Source organism: Branchiostoma lanceolatum, chromosome 7 (genome assembly GCF_035083965.1).
Source record: "Branchiostoma lanceolatum isolate klBraLanc5 chromosome 7, klBraLanc5.hap2, whole genome shotgun sequence".
Lineage (NCBI taxonomy): Eukaryota > Metazoa > Chordata > Leptocardii > Amphioxiformes > Branchiostomatidae > Branchiostoma > Branchiostoma lanceolatum.
The window spans coordinates 20432463-20449723 of record NC_089728.1 but is presented as its reverse complement, the minus strand read 5'-3'; the positions used below and the strand labels follow the sequence as shown (position 1 = coordinate 20449723).

Genomic DNA, 17261 nt, shown 5'->3' with positions numbered 1-17261 from the left:
TCCGTCAAGATCGGTGGCATTTCCGTGCAGTGTACGGCTCCGTATTCGTCGAAAATACCTTACTTTCGGATTCTTCCTGAAATATTCCATATACCGGTGCGGAAATTGTCGGATATCTTTCACGAATCCGCATGTATCCGTCAGTATCCGTCAGTATCCGACAAAAATACAGAAAAATACCGGTACGTATACGCCGGGAAACGAGGCCATTTCGTGCAGTGCAGCAGCCTATTCAGCTATAGGAAAGCTAGCAGCTGATTCAGATGCACCATTACTCAATATATTTGCTTTTATTTTATTCATCGGGTTTTTCGCCGTGAATGTGGAAAAAAATAGATTTAATATCTCTTCCATGAAGACTCGGTTCTATACTTTGAGAGTCAGGTTACTTTAAATTGGAAAAAAACACAGAAAAACAACATCAAATAACCATCAGTGCGACACCTACTGGAAAATGTGTGAATTGCAGTTGAAATTTAACGCCTGGTAATTGTGGCTACCACCTTTTAGAGAAACACAAGTGAACGTGTCCAGATTTACCTGCGGGATTAAATTAACTCCCTCAAGACGTATTGCGTAATCAGGTATAGTCTTTACTGCTAATACAATTATACTATGATATACAGAACAAATGGCTTTCAGCACCTAGACAAAGATTGGCAGGTGAACGTGAATGGCGGGATACGATCAGGACCTGAGCGTCTTCTTTAAGTAGATACAACTTACAACTACCGTATTTGATTTACCTCCCACAGGGACACTAATTGAGTACAAGAGACCACGATCTCAAGATTTCCGTTTTTGCTGCGGTATAGATCACATAGCGATCTGCTAATAAACTAAATTATGCAGGTGAACTTAAAAGGCTCAATTTAATAGCTTACAATGCAGTGCATCTTCTAAAAGTTTCAAAGTTTACCTGCGCCAGATTTAATGTACCTCCCAAAGGGACACTAATTGAGTACAAGAGACTACGATCTCAAGATGTCCTGCCAGATGTCCGGGTAGTGTGTCTAAAGATGTCGCGACAGCGGCGTCCTGACAGCGGGAAATATAGCCTCTGTTGCGAAAAGCTGGTTGTAAAGTGGACCTGAGTTGCATTCTTTCACAACATGGGTCTAATTAAAAGCAGAACCTTATCCATGATGCGATACGGTGAATTTGGATTACTTACTCCTTCTTAATATTATCATTAACTAATAAGCCTTTCATAGCTGGTTGTATTAATTTGAATTAAAGATTTACCCGGGTAATTTAGCCGACCATCTAAGCCCAATATGAATGTAAATTAACCAGATAGATAAAGGTTTGACTTTGAGCAGGTTCAATTCAATCCACCTTATCAACCGGCTGATAAAGGCTTAATCGCTCATTCTCATTTAAATGTACACATTTTGTAACTTCCGTTCCCGTTTGAAGGAAGACGTTTCTGACAATAAGATATACCACATATAAGGTGACAAACTGTCGTTTCTAAAAACCAGAAAAGTCTTAAGTCGTCATCAAAACGACAGTTTGGCACAGTTTATGTGGAATATCTAATTTCACAAACGTCTTACGTCAAACGGAAAAGGAAGTTAGAAAATGTGTACATAAAAAGGAGAACGAGCGAATATGAACGGGGTCTTAGTTTATCAAGAGACGCTCCCCCCGGCCTTTTATATCAGCACCCACAAGTCTTGATCTAGCTTCTCATAGTAGTAGCTATAGAGGCAAGTTCTTACACTCCTGCCGTTATTCTTACGTAGCTGCTTATATACTATAGATATGAAACCTGTGTTCCTTGTCAATGCCACCTTTTCATGGCGGCCAACCCGATTTCACCCCCTTTCGTCATTGATTCATCCAGTTATGTATTCATTCAAACATGGTTTCATACATCAAAACAAAAGCATGTACTAGTATCAGTTCATTGCACACCATTATTTATTAATTTAGGGTGCCGTCCATACTACAGAAATTATACATTTGGCCAAATAATCATTTGCATTAATTATCTGTATTTCTGCAAACTAACACAAATTGTAGTGAAGAAACATGAGGTACCGACTCGACTGTGGATCGTATCTATATCAACGAATATCTTGAAATAATGAAATCAAAGAAAAAACAACCTCTAGATCTAATTAAATGGTAATTCGAACAACGGGTTTTTACATGGAGATTAATGACCCGTAGAATAGGGTCTATATGGGAAAATAAGGACCCGTAAATGGAACCTTTTGATTGGTCGACAACATATAGCCATCTAATAATATACATGTAGATAGAAGCTATATAATAGATAATCTAATAGATAGATTTAACTGCTTAAAACACCACCAGTACACTAAATTCTAAGTGCCCAGACATAATTAAAAGTACAATTGATCACATCATTAGATGTCCGAGCCCTCTACTCGGAGATGAAATTGAGACTCGCCTTTAGAATGTTGTTTCTCTTCCATGTGAGGAGAGCTCCACATAATGTATGAACATTTACGTTTAGAAGACTTAATCACAAGGCTAAGGACCAGAGGTCACAAGTTTAAGATTGAATCAGGAAGATTATCAGTTCAGATAAATCCTGGAATAGAAGGCCAAAGGCGTGTATATTCGTTTGATTATTGTGTAATCGATAGATATCGTATGGCATAGATACTTAATTTATCTTAATGTGTATGAACGCCTCATATAATGATTATCTACCCTGACTAATATTGAAACTACTATACTGCATTGCATTTCAATTTTGCCCATGTGGGCTGGAACGTGCAAATAAGGATCATTATCACCATCATTATGTAACGACGTAATCATAGCCAACTCCAAACCCCACCTTAATATTTGCATTGGCAATGCCACAAGTTACTGAGTTATAACTGTTATAAGTTGTAGTGCATGGAATAGGAAATTCTTCAAAAGTGTTGTATGATAATTACTTCCTTAAATTGTGTCCTTTAAATCAAAACTGTCGAACAATGATTTGTATTCATTCATTCATAAAGTGACTCCTTGCGCTGACAATTCAGCATAAACTAACGGGGAATCGCACTGAGCTTGAACGGTTGCGGAGCCAACGTCAGACTAAAGACGCCGTCAGTGCTTGGAGCAGGAGCGCCCTCTGGCGTCTTGAAGGTGAAGGACTGCAGCAGGGCCGAGAATAACAGGAAAAATTCCATCCTGGCCAGCTGCTCCCCAAGACACCCTCGTCGGCCTGGACATAAAAAAAAGAACGAATAAAAGACATTTTAATTATCGTACGTTTATGCTCTTATGACCTATGTACAGGTCAAGATTATAAAGCAGTTACAAGTACAATTAGTTATGTAATGATTTGGTATCTTACTGCATATACGGAATAATGTATACTAGTACGAATGTACCGGTTCAACTTCTTCTCACTTCTTTTAAGACAGTTGTATAGAATACCCAATAGTAAGACCAGCCATCTATCGAATAGAAATGATTCAATAATAAGTCTGGTCAAACGTTCAGTAATGACATCTCTATGCCTGATAATTACCTCCTCCAAAAGGCAGGTAAGACTCGGGCTTGTTGATGACGTTCCCCCCCTCGTCCAGAAACCTTCCGGGGTCAAAACGTTCCGGATCAGGCCAGTAGGCGGGGTCCATGTGGAGGGAGTGCAGGTTCATCAGCACCTGGGACAGTCAAAGTGAAATTGAGGTCACAAATACAATTTAATTTTAATTGTCGAAGAAATTCTCTAAATGGATAAACTGCAAGGAATCATTTCTGTAACGGTACAGAAAGGTTTGTTATCTTATAACATGTATCTCGTCATACCTTAGTTCCCTCATGAATATCATATCCCTGCACTTTGACCTCTTGAGTTGTGGCGTGAACCCCTAAAGGAAGAAGAGTGCGGATCCTCATGACCTCCAGCAGGCAGGCATTCACGTAGGGCAGCTGGAAACGGTGGGACAGGGTGGGCTGACTCTCACCAACAACGGCGTCAAGCTCCTGCTGTACCTGTAAGAATGAAAATGCAGCAATGTAGCAATTGAATACAACTTACGCTTCTCAAAAGTTTTAAAGGAAAAGAGCAGAATATATTGCGTTCTTTGCCCATTTCCCAAAGTCTGACAGATTCCAACAGTGAAGCGGTTTGAAGAAGCCAAAATGCTCACAAGTACCTTATCTTGGATGTCGGGGTTCAAAGTCATGTAGAGTAGACTCCACAGCAGGGTGTTGGTGGTTGTGTCCGTTCCTGCGAGGAAAAGATTCTGGGCCATGTATAGGACATTTTCTTCCGTCAGACCGTCAACCTTTTCCTGCTGTTCAAGCTCCAGCAGGCAGAAGTCGAGGAAGTCTCGCGGGTTCTCGCGATCCAGCTGTTCCCGATGGCGAGATATCTCCTCTTTTAACACATGTTCGATCTTGTAGGACGCTTCCATCGTATTTGCACCGACTCTATTTACTGAAAGATACGCATGTAAATAACCACACAACAATGCAAATACTTCGGTCGGAATTGATATTTTTGTAACTCCTCAGAGACATTCCTCATCCGTGACCTGTATGAACTCTATTTACCACAGGGTGACTGTCGTGTCCGGATCCGTTCCCGTCCGTGACCGTGGCGTTACGACAAGGATGCTGTCCCCAAACGCAGACTTATTGGTGGGAGGGGGGGTTATTAGTACCAACTATGTAAAATACGCATTTCAAAATATGGAGATGGTCTATCTAAGCACAGGAATCACAAAATTTGGGCAATTGTTGGACTCTAACCCCCCTGTACATACCCCTTGAAGTTTGGATACCCCCCCCCCCCCCCATACCAATGCCACGTTGCTGATGACTGCATGAGGAGCAAACACTAATTGACATTCCTTCAGGTCTTTTTGCACAGGTAGTGTGGTGACATGGTCCACCAAACACCAGTGCACCTTTTGTTCAAGTTTCAGCTTAATACTGTGTTGCCATGGCAACAGGGAAACACGTCTTGGGGTCATTTTAGGCGATTTGGCCAAGTTAAAAAAACATGGGAATAGGCATGGTTAAAGGCACTCTTTCGTGCAAATGTTTACAGATAACAGAAAAATTACAAGTACTAAAGTAAACTATTCAGCTACATTTGGAACAATGTAGAGGTGAGAATGTGTTAATTCCTTGTCTCAGTGTATGTGTGTTATGTACGTCCCGTCACGGAATATGCCGCCCCAGTCTAGCACTCTGGCCTCACAAGTGCACTGAGTCAGAAGATTGAGAAAATTCAACGAAGAGCCGTCAGGATAATCCTGGGGTCAGACTACACCGGCTACACCGATGCCTGTACCATCCTGCATCTACCTACTCTCCACACGCGTCGTAGCAACCTGACTCTGAACTTTGCCACCTCTCTGCTATCATCTGAACTGTACCGCCACTTCCTGCCACCCGTAAGACAGTTAATCAGCAGCCGACGCACGCGTTCGTCGAACAAACTGCACCTTCAACGCTGTAGAACTGACCGTTATAGAAACAGCGCTATACCTCAGATGACCCATCTGATGAACAATACTTGACTTTACCATCTGTTTATATGGTTTTACTACATGTCATTTTGTCTCTTACAAAATAACGCTGATTCCCAGCCTTTAGCACTACGCCGCTCGTTTAACTTCCATTGTTTTTAATATGTATTTATATTTTACGAATTAATGACTCGTACGTCTTGTAAAGTCAGACTGCAATTCAGTCTGTTGACTGTCACGGTCTGATTGTATTGTGTGTGCAATAAATAAACCATTCATCATCATCTTCATCATTGAAATAGCGGTAAAATTTTCATAAACTTGACGTCCAGGAATCGGGCCTTACTAAAGCAAAACATTGTATTAAAGTTCAGAAACTCAATTTTTTTGCCAAGCTTGAAATTACTGTTTTTATGTATGCCCTGTGAAGTATGGACATGGTCTCTCGCAGCACAGAAAAGGAACAGTTGACTGATTGCTAAACTCCCTATACATGCCCCCTCAACAATGTCATATTTCCCTCTGAAGAAACACGCCCGCAATACTGAATTACAACAAAGTTTACTGGTACAATGTATTTACATCCAAGGACATAATGTATGTCCTTGTTACAACAAAATGAAAGGAACCATACTCAGGTTCAGTATTATGATCAGTCAGGAATTAACACATTCTCACCCCTACATTGTTCCAAATTTACAGTGATTGTTGATTGCAAGTGTCCATGGCATGATTAAAGTCCTGTAGGGTTACATCTGCATTTGATGTGATGTTGTTCAGGTACAGTTTCAGGTTGATAGCATATGTGTTGAGAGGCACCTTTTTGTAGGATTTCAATAGACGGAAAATGTCACTGGTTTTAGGCAATGACAGCGCAGTGTCTCTGGCATACCGAACCTCTAGGTAAAGTCGGCCCAACTTGGTGGTATCATCAGCATCAGTTGCTGCCACATACGTATTAACTTCAGCTGCAGTTGTGAAAGGTCCGCCCATGTTTTTCAGGGTTTGCAGGTCCTTGTTTCTCCGCCGATCAACAGCGACGTTTGCGATCTCTTTGTCCTTGAGTTCTTGCTTCTTAAGCTCCTCTTGCTTTTTCTCCCACGCCAACAGAATCTCAGGAATCCTGCCCCCTTTCCTGACTTCCTTGCTGTAGTTTCTAAATGATCCAGGTTCTCTTCTTTCTATGAGATCAGAAGACTTGGCCTTCACTTGTGCGGCTGAGGCAACTTTTAGCTGCTTGGCACCTCTCCTCGTCAGTTCATACATTTTGTAGTTCATAAAGCCAACACTTCTCTTAGCATCCAAGTTGTGGATTGGTGCCTTCTCCAACTTCTCCTTATCCATCTGTGTGACGGAGTGCTGTGCAGCCGCGTCATGTTCTCCAAAGCCAAAGATGTCACCCTTCTGCTTCTGAAAGCCCGTGGCTAGCTTGGGGAGGAGCATTCTCAGTAGCCTTGTCACCTCAGACTAGTATGTGGTTGCTACTTGGACAATAGCGCTGCAGATTTCATTGTCGTACTTTGTCTGTTGGAACCTCTCCTTAGAGATGAACTTGAAGGCTGGCTCTTCTGTCTGTTGCAGAGTGGTAGGGTTCATCTCCATCAGTTCTTGGTACAAATGCTGGAATGCTGGGATGATCTTGCTATAGGTTGATGATTCGGCAGAGGTAGTCAGCGACAGAAACGGTTCAACTAGATGGAGTCCGATAAGGGCACCAACACAGTACATTACTTTCAAGAAGTCCAGGTCCAAGAAGCACCGCACTATACATGCTAGCTGATTGGTTACATGCTCATACTTACGTAGGAAAGATGCTACGTCATTCTGATGGTACAAACTGATAGCACAGGTAAGAGTCAAACGATTGAAACGCTCATCCTTCAGGCTCACAGATTTGTTTGGTCGTGGCGCTATGTGAATATCGAAGTCACGAGATTTGTTCCATGGTTTGTGGTCAAAGTCATGATTTATCAGCCGAGTCATACAGTCAATGGCTTGTTCGGTGACACTTGATGCCGATGTTGTCGCATTGACCAAGAAGTTTGAGTAGATCTTGTCTCTACCCAAAGTGTTCTCTATATCAGCCCACAGCTTGGTGATGACACGGTTGAACATCAGGGCTGGGTGTACATTGCAGAACAGATGATCAGGGATGTGCTCCGACTCTAAACTCTCTGCTACCAGTTCATCAACGTTGAAATTGTGAGATGTCTGATCTGTTATGACGAAGTCAATCTTCTCAAACAGGGTTTTTGAGGCAACACCGCTTGCTGCTTCCAAAATCTGTAGCATCGCCACCTTTAGGTCTGCCAGGTTCTGTCTAGACTCTGATTCAATGCTCAATGTGGGAAATGACCTATATCTTCCTTTCACGGTGATCCCTTGCACAGAGAATGAGCCAGCACCTTGCTTCTTGGAGCCATCATGAGAATATGTTACAACTACCTGTTCATCACAGTCCATTATCTCCTTCACAATCTCATCTAAAGCCAGTACCTCAATGCTCTTGCCAGCATATCGAACACTCTGCGATGTTGGTAATGTATCAAGATCTATGACGTCATGTGACTGCCATCTTCGACCAAACAGTTGATTCCCAACAACAACAACGGCTGCTGAAGCCTGTGCTTTTGACATATGATAACAGCTCTGTAGCTTGTCAACAGTCTCATAGAATTCCGGTCTTACCTTCCTAATGCTCTCTCGGATGTGCTGATATTTGGGGGGCCTGGCAGTTCTTCCTTGCATGTTTCCTTCTCGCAAGTTCCAGTACTTTCGTCACAAGAGGAGAGAATAACATCAGCATCTGTTTCCATCTTCTCACTGTGTGTCTCTGACTCTTCACTGTCCTGAGATGATGTCACTAACTTGTTCTGCTCCTGCTCTCTTCTTGCATCCTCCCAAATTTTGTCAAGGGCTTGCATGTCCCTTTGTCTGCGCTCCATGGCCTTCATCCATTTTCTATCTACAAAGTCTTCACAGTACATTTTCCTTTCGGTTCTCTGGTCTGCAAGGAACTCCCACTCCATATCTGTCATTGTTACATCGTGCTTCTTTTCCAGGCTCTTGAGTACAGCAGAATCCTGGCAGAACACATCGAATAACTTTTGCGCTTTGTTGTTGAAGGCTTCTGCTTTCTTGAAAAACTGGTCATTCTTTCTTTGTTTTCTTGTTTGAAGAAGAGTTACAAATTCTTCATAGAACTTGAGGATCCGCGTACTGATGTTCTTTGTCGCTATGGTGTACACATTGCAGAAGAGCCAGTGCTCCTGCAGCAACTCTGCCAAAAGTTTGCCTACTACCTTCGGTCGTAGTAGGTATAGCATTGTCTGAAGAATGTCTTTGCCCGTCGGAAGCACTCCATTCTTAAGTTCTGCCTCTTGCAAATAATCAACATTTACCAATGTCTTTCTGGCATGCGACCGTGTAAAAGAAGCAGAAGCGCTCATGTTGGCCTGTAGACAGTTCGGAGACGTAGACGCATATGACGTTTTACATTCTGGTGACTCAGGGTGAATCATCAAAATGTCCTTCTGAATTAAAACGGTTTTTGGCAAATATGGACAGGCCCTGTGTTGTACCAAGTTGATATGTTAGCTTGTCAATCACAACTCCATTTATTTGTTTGAGCCATCAATTGAACGTAGAAATGGAAAGAGATTATATAATTCCCTCCTGTCCATAGGTTTTGTCAATTCTGTGAAACACCCGTGGGCAATTTTTGACATGTTGTGAGTTTGGAATAGTCCATTTTTGCAATGGGGTGATTTTGGAATAGTCCATTTTTGCAATGGGGTGATTTTGGAATAGTCCGTATTTGTATGGAGAATAGATTTAGGGCTCAGATATTTAATGTGAAGTCTGCTGACCTCAAATATTCTGCCAAGGAATTTCAAAGTACAATCTTTTGGCATTAAGTATGTTTGTTAGTATACGTCTATACTATAGTTTAGTACATAGTCATTGTACAAACTTCAGGGGGTATGTACAGGGGGGTTAGCATTCAAAAATTTACCGAATTTTTACATTTTCATATTCAGATGGACCGTCTCCATATTTCTAGCTGCGTATTTCAGCAATAACTGCATTTTTGCGAAATAGTAACCCCCCTACTTGGAGAGGTGATCTTTCCTCGGAGATATAACTCCTTTAGCCGGCATTAGAGAACCTTGTCCCGTGTAAAGCAAATCGCGTATCAGCGCTTCCCGAAAAAATAAACGCCACCGCTCCAAGAAGTCTGCGAAGGAGGCTAAACGTGACGGAAACGACGGTCCTCCTTAAATTCAATCAATTATCTTATCATAACCTTACGTCCCTAAGACCAACTTATATATGTATTTTGAAGGAATAATACAAAATGTTTTTATATTACGTATTCCTATTAAATAGTAGCGATTCCTATTTAATTCCTGTCCGCATTTCAGAAGCCATTTCTTGAAACAACTCCTGAAAAATCACGACATTCAGTTTGGTCACATCATTCAGGCCAACCAGACTAAGAGTACTCGAGTTCCTTGGAACCCAAAACATTTTCGATGTCACTTGTTAGCCCGAACATTACCCGGACAGTCTGCTTTACTTTTCACTTACCCTGAAATTAATTCTACATTTTCGTCCTTTTAATAAGACTGCCCTTGAATGCAAAATCTTTAAATCCTCCGAAATCGCTACAAAAAGATAATTCTAACACTTAATACTGGAAAAAATAAATGAGAAAATACTAAAATATGAGTTCCACGACCTCATATCTTTGCCGACTAATATCAAGCTTAACGACTGGTGCAGGTGTCGAGTTCCCACAATTATCGCATTATCACGTTTTCGTATCAATCATTTAAATTGAGTCTTCATTTCATAATGCTTAAGTGATATTTGTCGATATTTTGCTCTTTCCCAGTGACATATGACACATTCTTGAAAGTCATAATGTGAGAGTTGTCGAATTCATATGTTTTCAGTATGCCAGGAGTTAAGGCTTTGGTTAGATGTATACAACTTTTATGCCCTCGCCGAGGACAGCTCGCTATTAACTTAGGGATGAGTGTAAGTGTGGCGAACCCCCTTGAATTGTAATAGTAAGTTTCGTGGTGGTTTTGCTTGTGTAACCGTCTTTACACTGATGTGTTATATCTGGAAATCTGTATTTTAGCACTGAAGACTTACAGTGACTAACGGTAAGAGGGGCGAACTTAGCTAATTAATTGCAGAACTCTCGCTAACTTCTAAGGGCAGTATGTAATTCATCTTGCGGGGTTCTCTCTTAGAGATTGCGGCCGTAACGACTTCGTAATGATGTTCCCACTAGGGGTTAGATCCGGCGTCGCGACAGAGTCTAGATATAGCAGATAAGAGAAGGTATAAGTGAACAGTTGCTCGGTTCTCAGGAGTCGACTTTCTGGACAAACAGAAGACAGAGGTCTGAGAGCGAGCAGCCGGTGTGTGTGACGACAATGCCCTGTGTGTGTCCTGTGTTCCGTGTCTGTTCCTTTAGTCTTGTAAGCAGTTCCTCCTGCGGCATTCCCGAAAGAACCGAGCCGAAACACCGCCCTTCTTACAAATGCACTAAAACGTTAACAAGTCAGTATTTGCTAGAAAATTGTTACTTCTAGTTCTACCTACCGACAGGAACAAACCGCAGCCAGGGAAAAGCGCTGATGATCTGCCCAGTGCTTAGTCCAAGTAATACGGTACGAACGGCCTTTGACAGCTCTCGAAACGTTTCATCCTCGTAGTCGTACCGCTTCCCGAACGCCATGGAGCAGATGACGTTTGCCACCGCCACGGTGATGTCATGGGCCATGTCAAAGGTCTGTCCGTTGTTTTCTGCAATCTGAACAGAATTTTGTTTTCAGCAAAAGTTTGAATGTTTTTAAGACCATCCTTGTATTATACAATCACCCAATAGATTCGGCTAACGTGAACTACCTGAGTCATTGTGTTTGAAGAAGCCTGGCTAAGTCTAAGACAGTGACTAACATAAGTTACCCTTCAAGACAACTTTAGAATGTAGAAACAACGGATAAGGAATTGAAGCATTGCATCTAAAGATTCACCTTACCCATACTAGAATAGAAAGAAATGACAACCCCGTCTGTCCATGCTCTTACTGGTAATGTGACACATGGCTGATAGTTTGACTGTACAGCTCTAGATCTACATGTACATATCCCCTAGGCTTGTCTGTACTGGTTTCTTAGACTGACAAGCTCGGTAGATGTCAGTTATTTCCAGTCACATTTCTAGATTCACAACTATTAAAGTTAATTCAGCTGTGAAAAATACATATTCAAGGTGCAAACATAGCCCGATAAAATCAAACACTTTAATTCAAGTCTGACAGAGCCGGTTTGAAAGAACAATTTTTTTTTTTTTAACTGAAAGTTTCAGATACAGACGAAGCCACTTAATTGCACATCGGATAAACGCACACTCTGTTTAATTGCACTGAATCCAAAAATCCCAAACCGGTTCCCATTCACTGCATTGTTAGTGGCTCCGCATATCTGCACCGCACATTGTCACCATGCCGGATAACTGCACCATTTTTTTTTTTTAAATCCTCGACAAGTTAACTAAAAAGGTGCTCTAAAATCGGAAAACGTCGTACAAATGAGCCGATACCTGCCGGTGTAAAGGTGCAATACCGCCAATATGTTTAAAACTGTTTTAGTAACGAAAGAAGGCGGTCTCCATTGACAGTTATGTTGAAAGGAATCATATGGGATGTCCCGGGCGGGTCGGCATTAAGACACGCACGCCTACCAAAGGCGGCATTAAGCTTTGGCAGACAGCATGCTGTACTGAATAAAGATTGGTCTCTACCTGTACACTGTCTAATTACTGTGAATGCATTCAAGTTCGCGGGAATTTGATTTCGCGTCGCGGCATCGCTATTGTCACATACTGCTGCAATAATAAAACACCGGCGTCTTTACGTCACATTCAGTCGGAAACCAAACAGCGACTCGGCAATGGCGTAGGTGGACATAGCAGTCGCTTTTGATGATGTGGTGCTGACGTGATGGCAGAGCTGAATCCGCGTCGTAGAAACGAGGTGTACGAGGTGTACGCGGGTTCGGCTCTGCTACATGTATAAGGAGAATGATCTGTCACTGATCAAACTAGAACTAAGAACTCAATATTTTGTTGGCTCTATGCGGTATGGTAGCGCAAGAATTGTTACGTTAGCTACTAAGGTCAAGTATGTCTCGACTCTGGGGCGTTATCCAGTCTGTGATTGAGAAAAAACATGGTGGTGCGGTCCAGCTAGGAATTTCGCATAATTGCACCAGCCGGATAATTGCACCAAAACCGCTGACAAATGGGTGGTGCAGTTAAGCGAATTCCACTGTACTATTGCGTTGATAATATAAATCTGTTGCAACTATCTAGGTCTTTTTGTAGGGTTACATAATGTTTTATTATGAAAAAAAAAATTGAATATTTGGTCAGTATTATGCTTATCTGCCACTGCCTTTATTCAGCTTGTAGACAGTCTGGAAGTTTTGTTTTTTGTTTTTATGTAGTTATGGGAGTCAATTCAACCCTTTAAACTATTGGAAAGGGCAAAGTGGGGAGCACTTCCTCACTGCCTTACCCAGGGTGCACCTGGTTGCAGTTTAAGTTATGGTATATTATGTTATGTTATGTTATGTTAAGTTATGTTATGTTATGTTATGTTATGTTTTTTTGCAGCCGTGTTACTGCTTGATAAAGGTCGTATATTCTGCAGCACGGGCCGCCTCTAACGCAATGATTCTCTATTCAGCGCTACCATCATTATTGTCAAAATATTTTTCGACAAAACAAGAAATGAATATGTTCGAGTACATTATGACGGTCTGCCTTTTTACCGGAATGCCCTTTTTACACCGGAATGCCCCGGAATGCCCATAAAGGAGGTGAATTCTACCGGAATACACTATGCTTTGATGAGTAAACATCACATGTTGCTGTATTTTGGCATAAAATATATATATTTATGGCCCAGGGAACGAGAAATCACTAGAAATTAGTGATGGCCATCGGCGTCGGGGACCCCGCCAGTCGCCATCTTTGTTTTTGTTGCGGATTACAATGTTTGTTTTAAATAGCAGGGGCATAGTACACAAAAAGGAAATGTCGCAAATACAGTATGCTTTGGTAAGCTAACATCGTAGGCTGCAATACCTTTGCATAAGGTAACGTATACATGACCCTGGGATCAAGAAATCACTAGAAATTCAAGGCGATCGGCGATAGTTCCCCGGTCCCGGCTAGTCACAATGTTTGTTTTCATTGTGATTACAATTTTTGTTTCTAAGTGGGGTCACGGTGAGACATACACATACACATAAATAGAGGTGAATTTTCGGAAATATAGTATGCTTTGGCAAGTTAACATTGCAGGTTGTTGAATTTGGGCATGAAATAACGAATATAAGATCCTGGGAACTTAGAGACATTACCTGGCGATATGTTTATGATATTTTGATAAGTGTGATGAAGCTATGCTCTACTAAGAGAGGAATAAAGAAGAAGAAAGAACTTAATTGCGCACTTTTGCCACACTGTGCTAAGTACAGGTCACAACAAAACATGTTGAACAGATACAGTTCGCTGATACAAAATAGAAATTCAAAGCGGTCGCGAGTTTACCGCCTGAATGCCGTCGGGCGCACGCGTCCCACATTGATTATAACGTAAACATTGTCTATGTATGTCGGTGATCAAATAACAATTATAATGTAGATATTACAATAGAGAGCGCAGGGGAGACAATGAATGAATTACAATAGTGCCCTATGCAGATTTGCTAACGCGCGAAAATAAGTAACAATTTAGAACTTTTGACCGACGGAAACAAAGTAGAAAGCCACGGAATTTTGAAATACACAGTACACTCCATAAGAAATAAGCAGCTATGCTACAATTTCGAGTTCGTATGCCAGCGAAAAACATGGCGCTGCTTATTGAAAAGAGAGCGGACCAGACAGTGGGAGGAATTCAAAGACCAAATTGACGAAGTTCTCCCAAAACGGGTAAAATCCACGCTACCGGCGTCATGGATAGGTGCTGCATTATGCTACTTAATGCGGTAAGATGTCTATGAAATGATGAGTGAAATGTGAAAGCCCACATGTGAAGGTCGAGACATTCCTTTAGATTATTGCTTCAAAGACTGGACACTCCCTCATTCAACAGGGTCCGCCATGTTGTGTTTTCCGATATGCTTCTTAGCGACGCGACGGGCCGGGATCGCGCGGCAATGTCTAGTTCCCAGGGTCACGTATACGTTATCTTATGCCAAAGTATAGCAACCTGCGATGTTAACTTACCAAAGCATACTGTATTTGCGACATTTCACCTCCTTTTTGTGCATTTCTCGCTAAACAAACATTGTAATCTGCAATAAAAACAAACATGGCAACTGGCGGGGGGCCCGACGCCGATGGCCATCACTAATTTCTAGTGATTTCTCGTTCCCTGGGCCATTAATATACCATTTTATGCCAAAATACAGCAACCTGTGATGTTTACTCATCAAAGCATGGTGTTTTTCGGTAGAATTTACCCTCCTTTATGGACATTCCGGGGCATTCCGATGTAAAAAGGACATTCCGGTAAAATGGCAGACCCCATTATGAAAGCAAATGTGCATCGACTTATTCATATTTCTAATCAACATCGTTGATAACACACACGGCGTACTTCTGCACGATAATATCAGTAAAACAATCCGTGCTATAATAGGGTGTGTGTTATGATAGGGTCAGTAGTTCGAATGTACAGCTCTACATGTCACATGGTTAATCCTTGGTTTCATCTTACCCTGTTGCGGAGACAGATCGCTTCCTCTCGGATTTTCTCTTCAATGCTCCCACGCCCCACTTTCATGCCCAGGTTCTTCAGGGCGGTGGAGGCAAACTTCTTCCTTTGTCTTAACGGTGTCCCCCAAGGTGCAAACATTATGCCTACAGTAACAAGGAACATATATTCAGCACGTAATTCAATAAAACAAATGTCTATCTACACATCTCTCTCTCTCTCTCTCTCTCTCTCTCTCTCTCTCTCTCTCTCTCTCTCTCTCTCTCTCTCTCTCTCTATCTCTCTTTCTCTCTCGCCCTTTCTCTCTCTCTCTATCTCTCTCTATCTATCCCTCATATCGATTAGAAGATAGTTACTTCCGTCTGGCAATTTTAAACGAAGCTATGGTAAAACTGAGTAGTAGCACCGAGCCTGCTGGGCCAACTGCCTTATGTGTCGGACGACACGGTAGCCCCTACGTCTAAGTAAGTAAGTATGGTAAAACTCACCGAAGACAAGGACCTTTCAAACAGCTCACAATGCGTCCAAGACTTTCCTTATTATGACCTTTCTGTTGTGCAACTGTACGACTTCAAAAATAAGAATGGAAAACTACCTTTTGGAGATTTCTTCTTCACAGAGTTTATGTAGTTTGTCGGCCTGGACGCGAACAGCTCGGACCTGCTCACGAGTGCATCCTTGACGGTAGTGTAGCCGTTCAGAACCACCACATCTTTCATTCCTATCCTGACGGTGAAGACGTCCCCGTACTGCCGCCTCCACGCCGTCAGCTTGAGGTGAGGCGCTCGGCGCAACGCGAGGAGGTGCCCGACAACAGGCACACGTCCTGCCGGGTAGGGAGGCAGGTTTCCGGGACGCTTGAGTAGAGCAGCTGCCAGGAGGAAAGTTGCACAGAACACAAGAAACGTCTGCAGAGTCAGCCCAGAGATCGGCAGAATCTCCAGGACAAACTCAGCTATCCACTGCACAGTACCGGCCATTTTCTCACGAATGCAGTGGGAGATCCAGTCAGATGGGAATTTTGGCGAACTATGACCTCCGTTGTTTACGGTGTTTATTCAAATCAGGTAAAGCCGCAGGTGTATAGGAAGCCAAGCAAGGCCTGATTTTAAATAGAACCGATGTTATCACCTATAAGATGTGTTTTTTTTTTTAAATATAGAACTTCATACATGATGAAACAGCATTTAAAAAGACTGTAGTTGATTAAGATACAATCCCCAGCTTTAAGATTCTTTACCATGGAGAGATACAGTAAACAATAGGGCCCAGGGACCACTTCAGACTTGCCATTATTTACTCAAGGGTGGACGTGGAATATTTATCTGTTCTCTTTAAAGCTTCGGTAAGTTGCTGGCCTTTCTATCAAACAGAGCAGGCCATGAAAAAATTCATCAATGGTTTAACATGTAAGCCGGTAAGTTTGTAATAACTACCTATAGTGTGGCTACACTACGATTTGGCTGTGTCTGTTATCTGGGCGTTGCCCGGGACTGTTGATTCCTCGGGTGCCGTGAGAATGTTGTTTTTCGTCCTTGTGAGTAGACCTCCAAGCTAAACCTCGAGCTCGGGCTATAGAAGGCCCTACTACAGTTACTGTAGTCGTCGTTTTATACCTTGCTGAAAGATATTATCCAAGGCTATTTCACCTTAGAATGATCATATTTTATCAAGAGCAATTTTGGAGGGAAAATTAGAAAAAAATCACTGTTTTTAATGTTTTGACCCCGAATAGAACACGATATCGTCATATTAGACAAAATAGCCTTGAACAGATTAATTTCGTTTCTAATTATCTCCTATGTCGTAAAAATTCAAGGCTAAAGTCCCTGCCCCCGCCAGGGAATTCACAGATCAATGAACAGCAGTATTGTTTTACCACAATCTTTATTTTTAACCCCAAGATATATGAGATTGAAAATTTTATTGCTTTGATATTCTAAATATTTATTATTTCCATCATCCGGCCAGTTTTTTTTTTTTTTTTGAATAGAT

General features: G+C 41.9%; 2 protein-coding genes across 2 annotated transcripts in view; both read right to left on the bottom strand.

Annotated features, from left to right (window-relative positions):
• Positions 1-17261, bottom strand: part of LOC136438096 (kelch repeat and BTB domain-containing protein 2-like) — an 83862-nt gene that overhangs the window by 54131 nt on the left and 12470 nt on the right. The window lies entirely within an intron of this gene.
• Positions 1909-16246, bottom strand: LOC136438272 (cytochrome P450 2U1-like). Its single transcript, XM_066433036.1, has 7 exons — positions 15862-16246; positions 15270-15412; positions 11079-11289; positions 4137-4420; positions 3787-3972; positions 3506-3641; positions 1909-3196 (listed from the first exon to the last, which is right to left on the bottom strand). The coding sequence occupies exons 1-7, from the start codon at positions 16244-16246 to the stop codon at positions 3018-3020; spliced, it is 1524 nt and encodes a 507-aa protein (XP_066289133.1). The 3' UTR covers positions 1909-3017.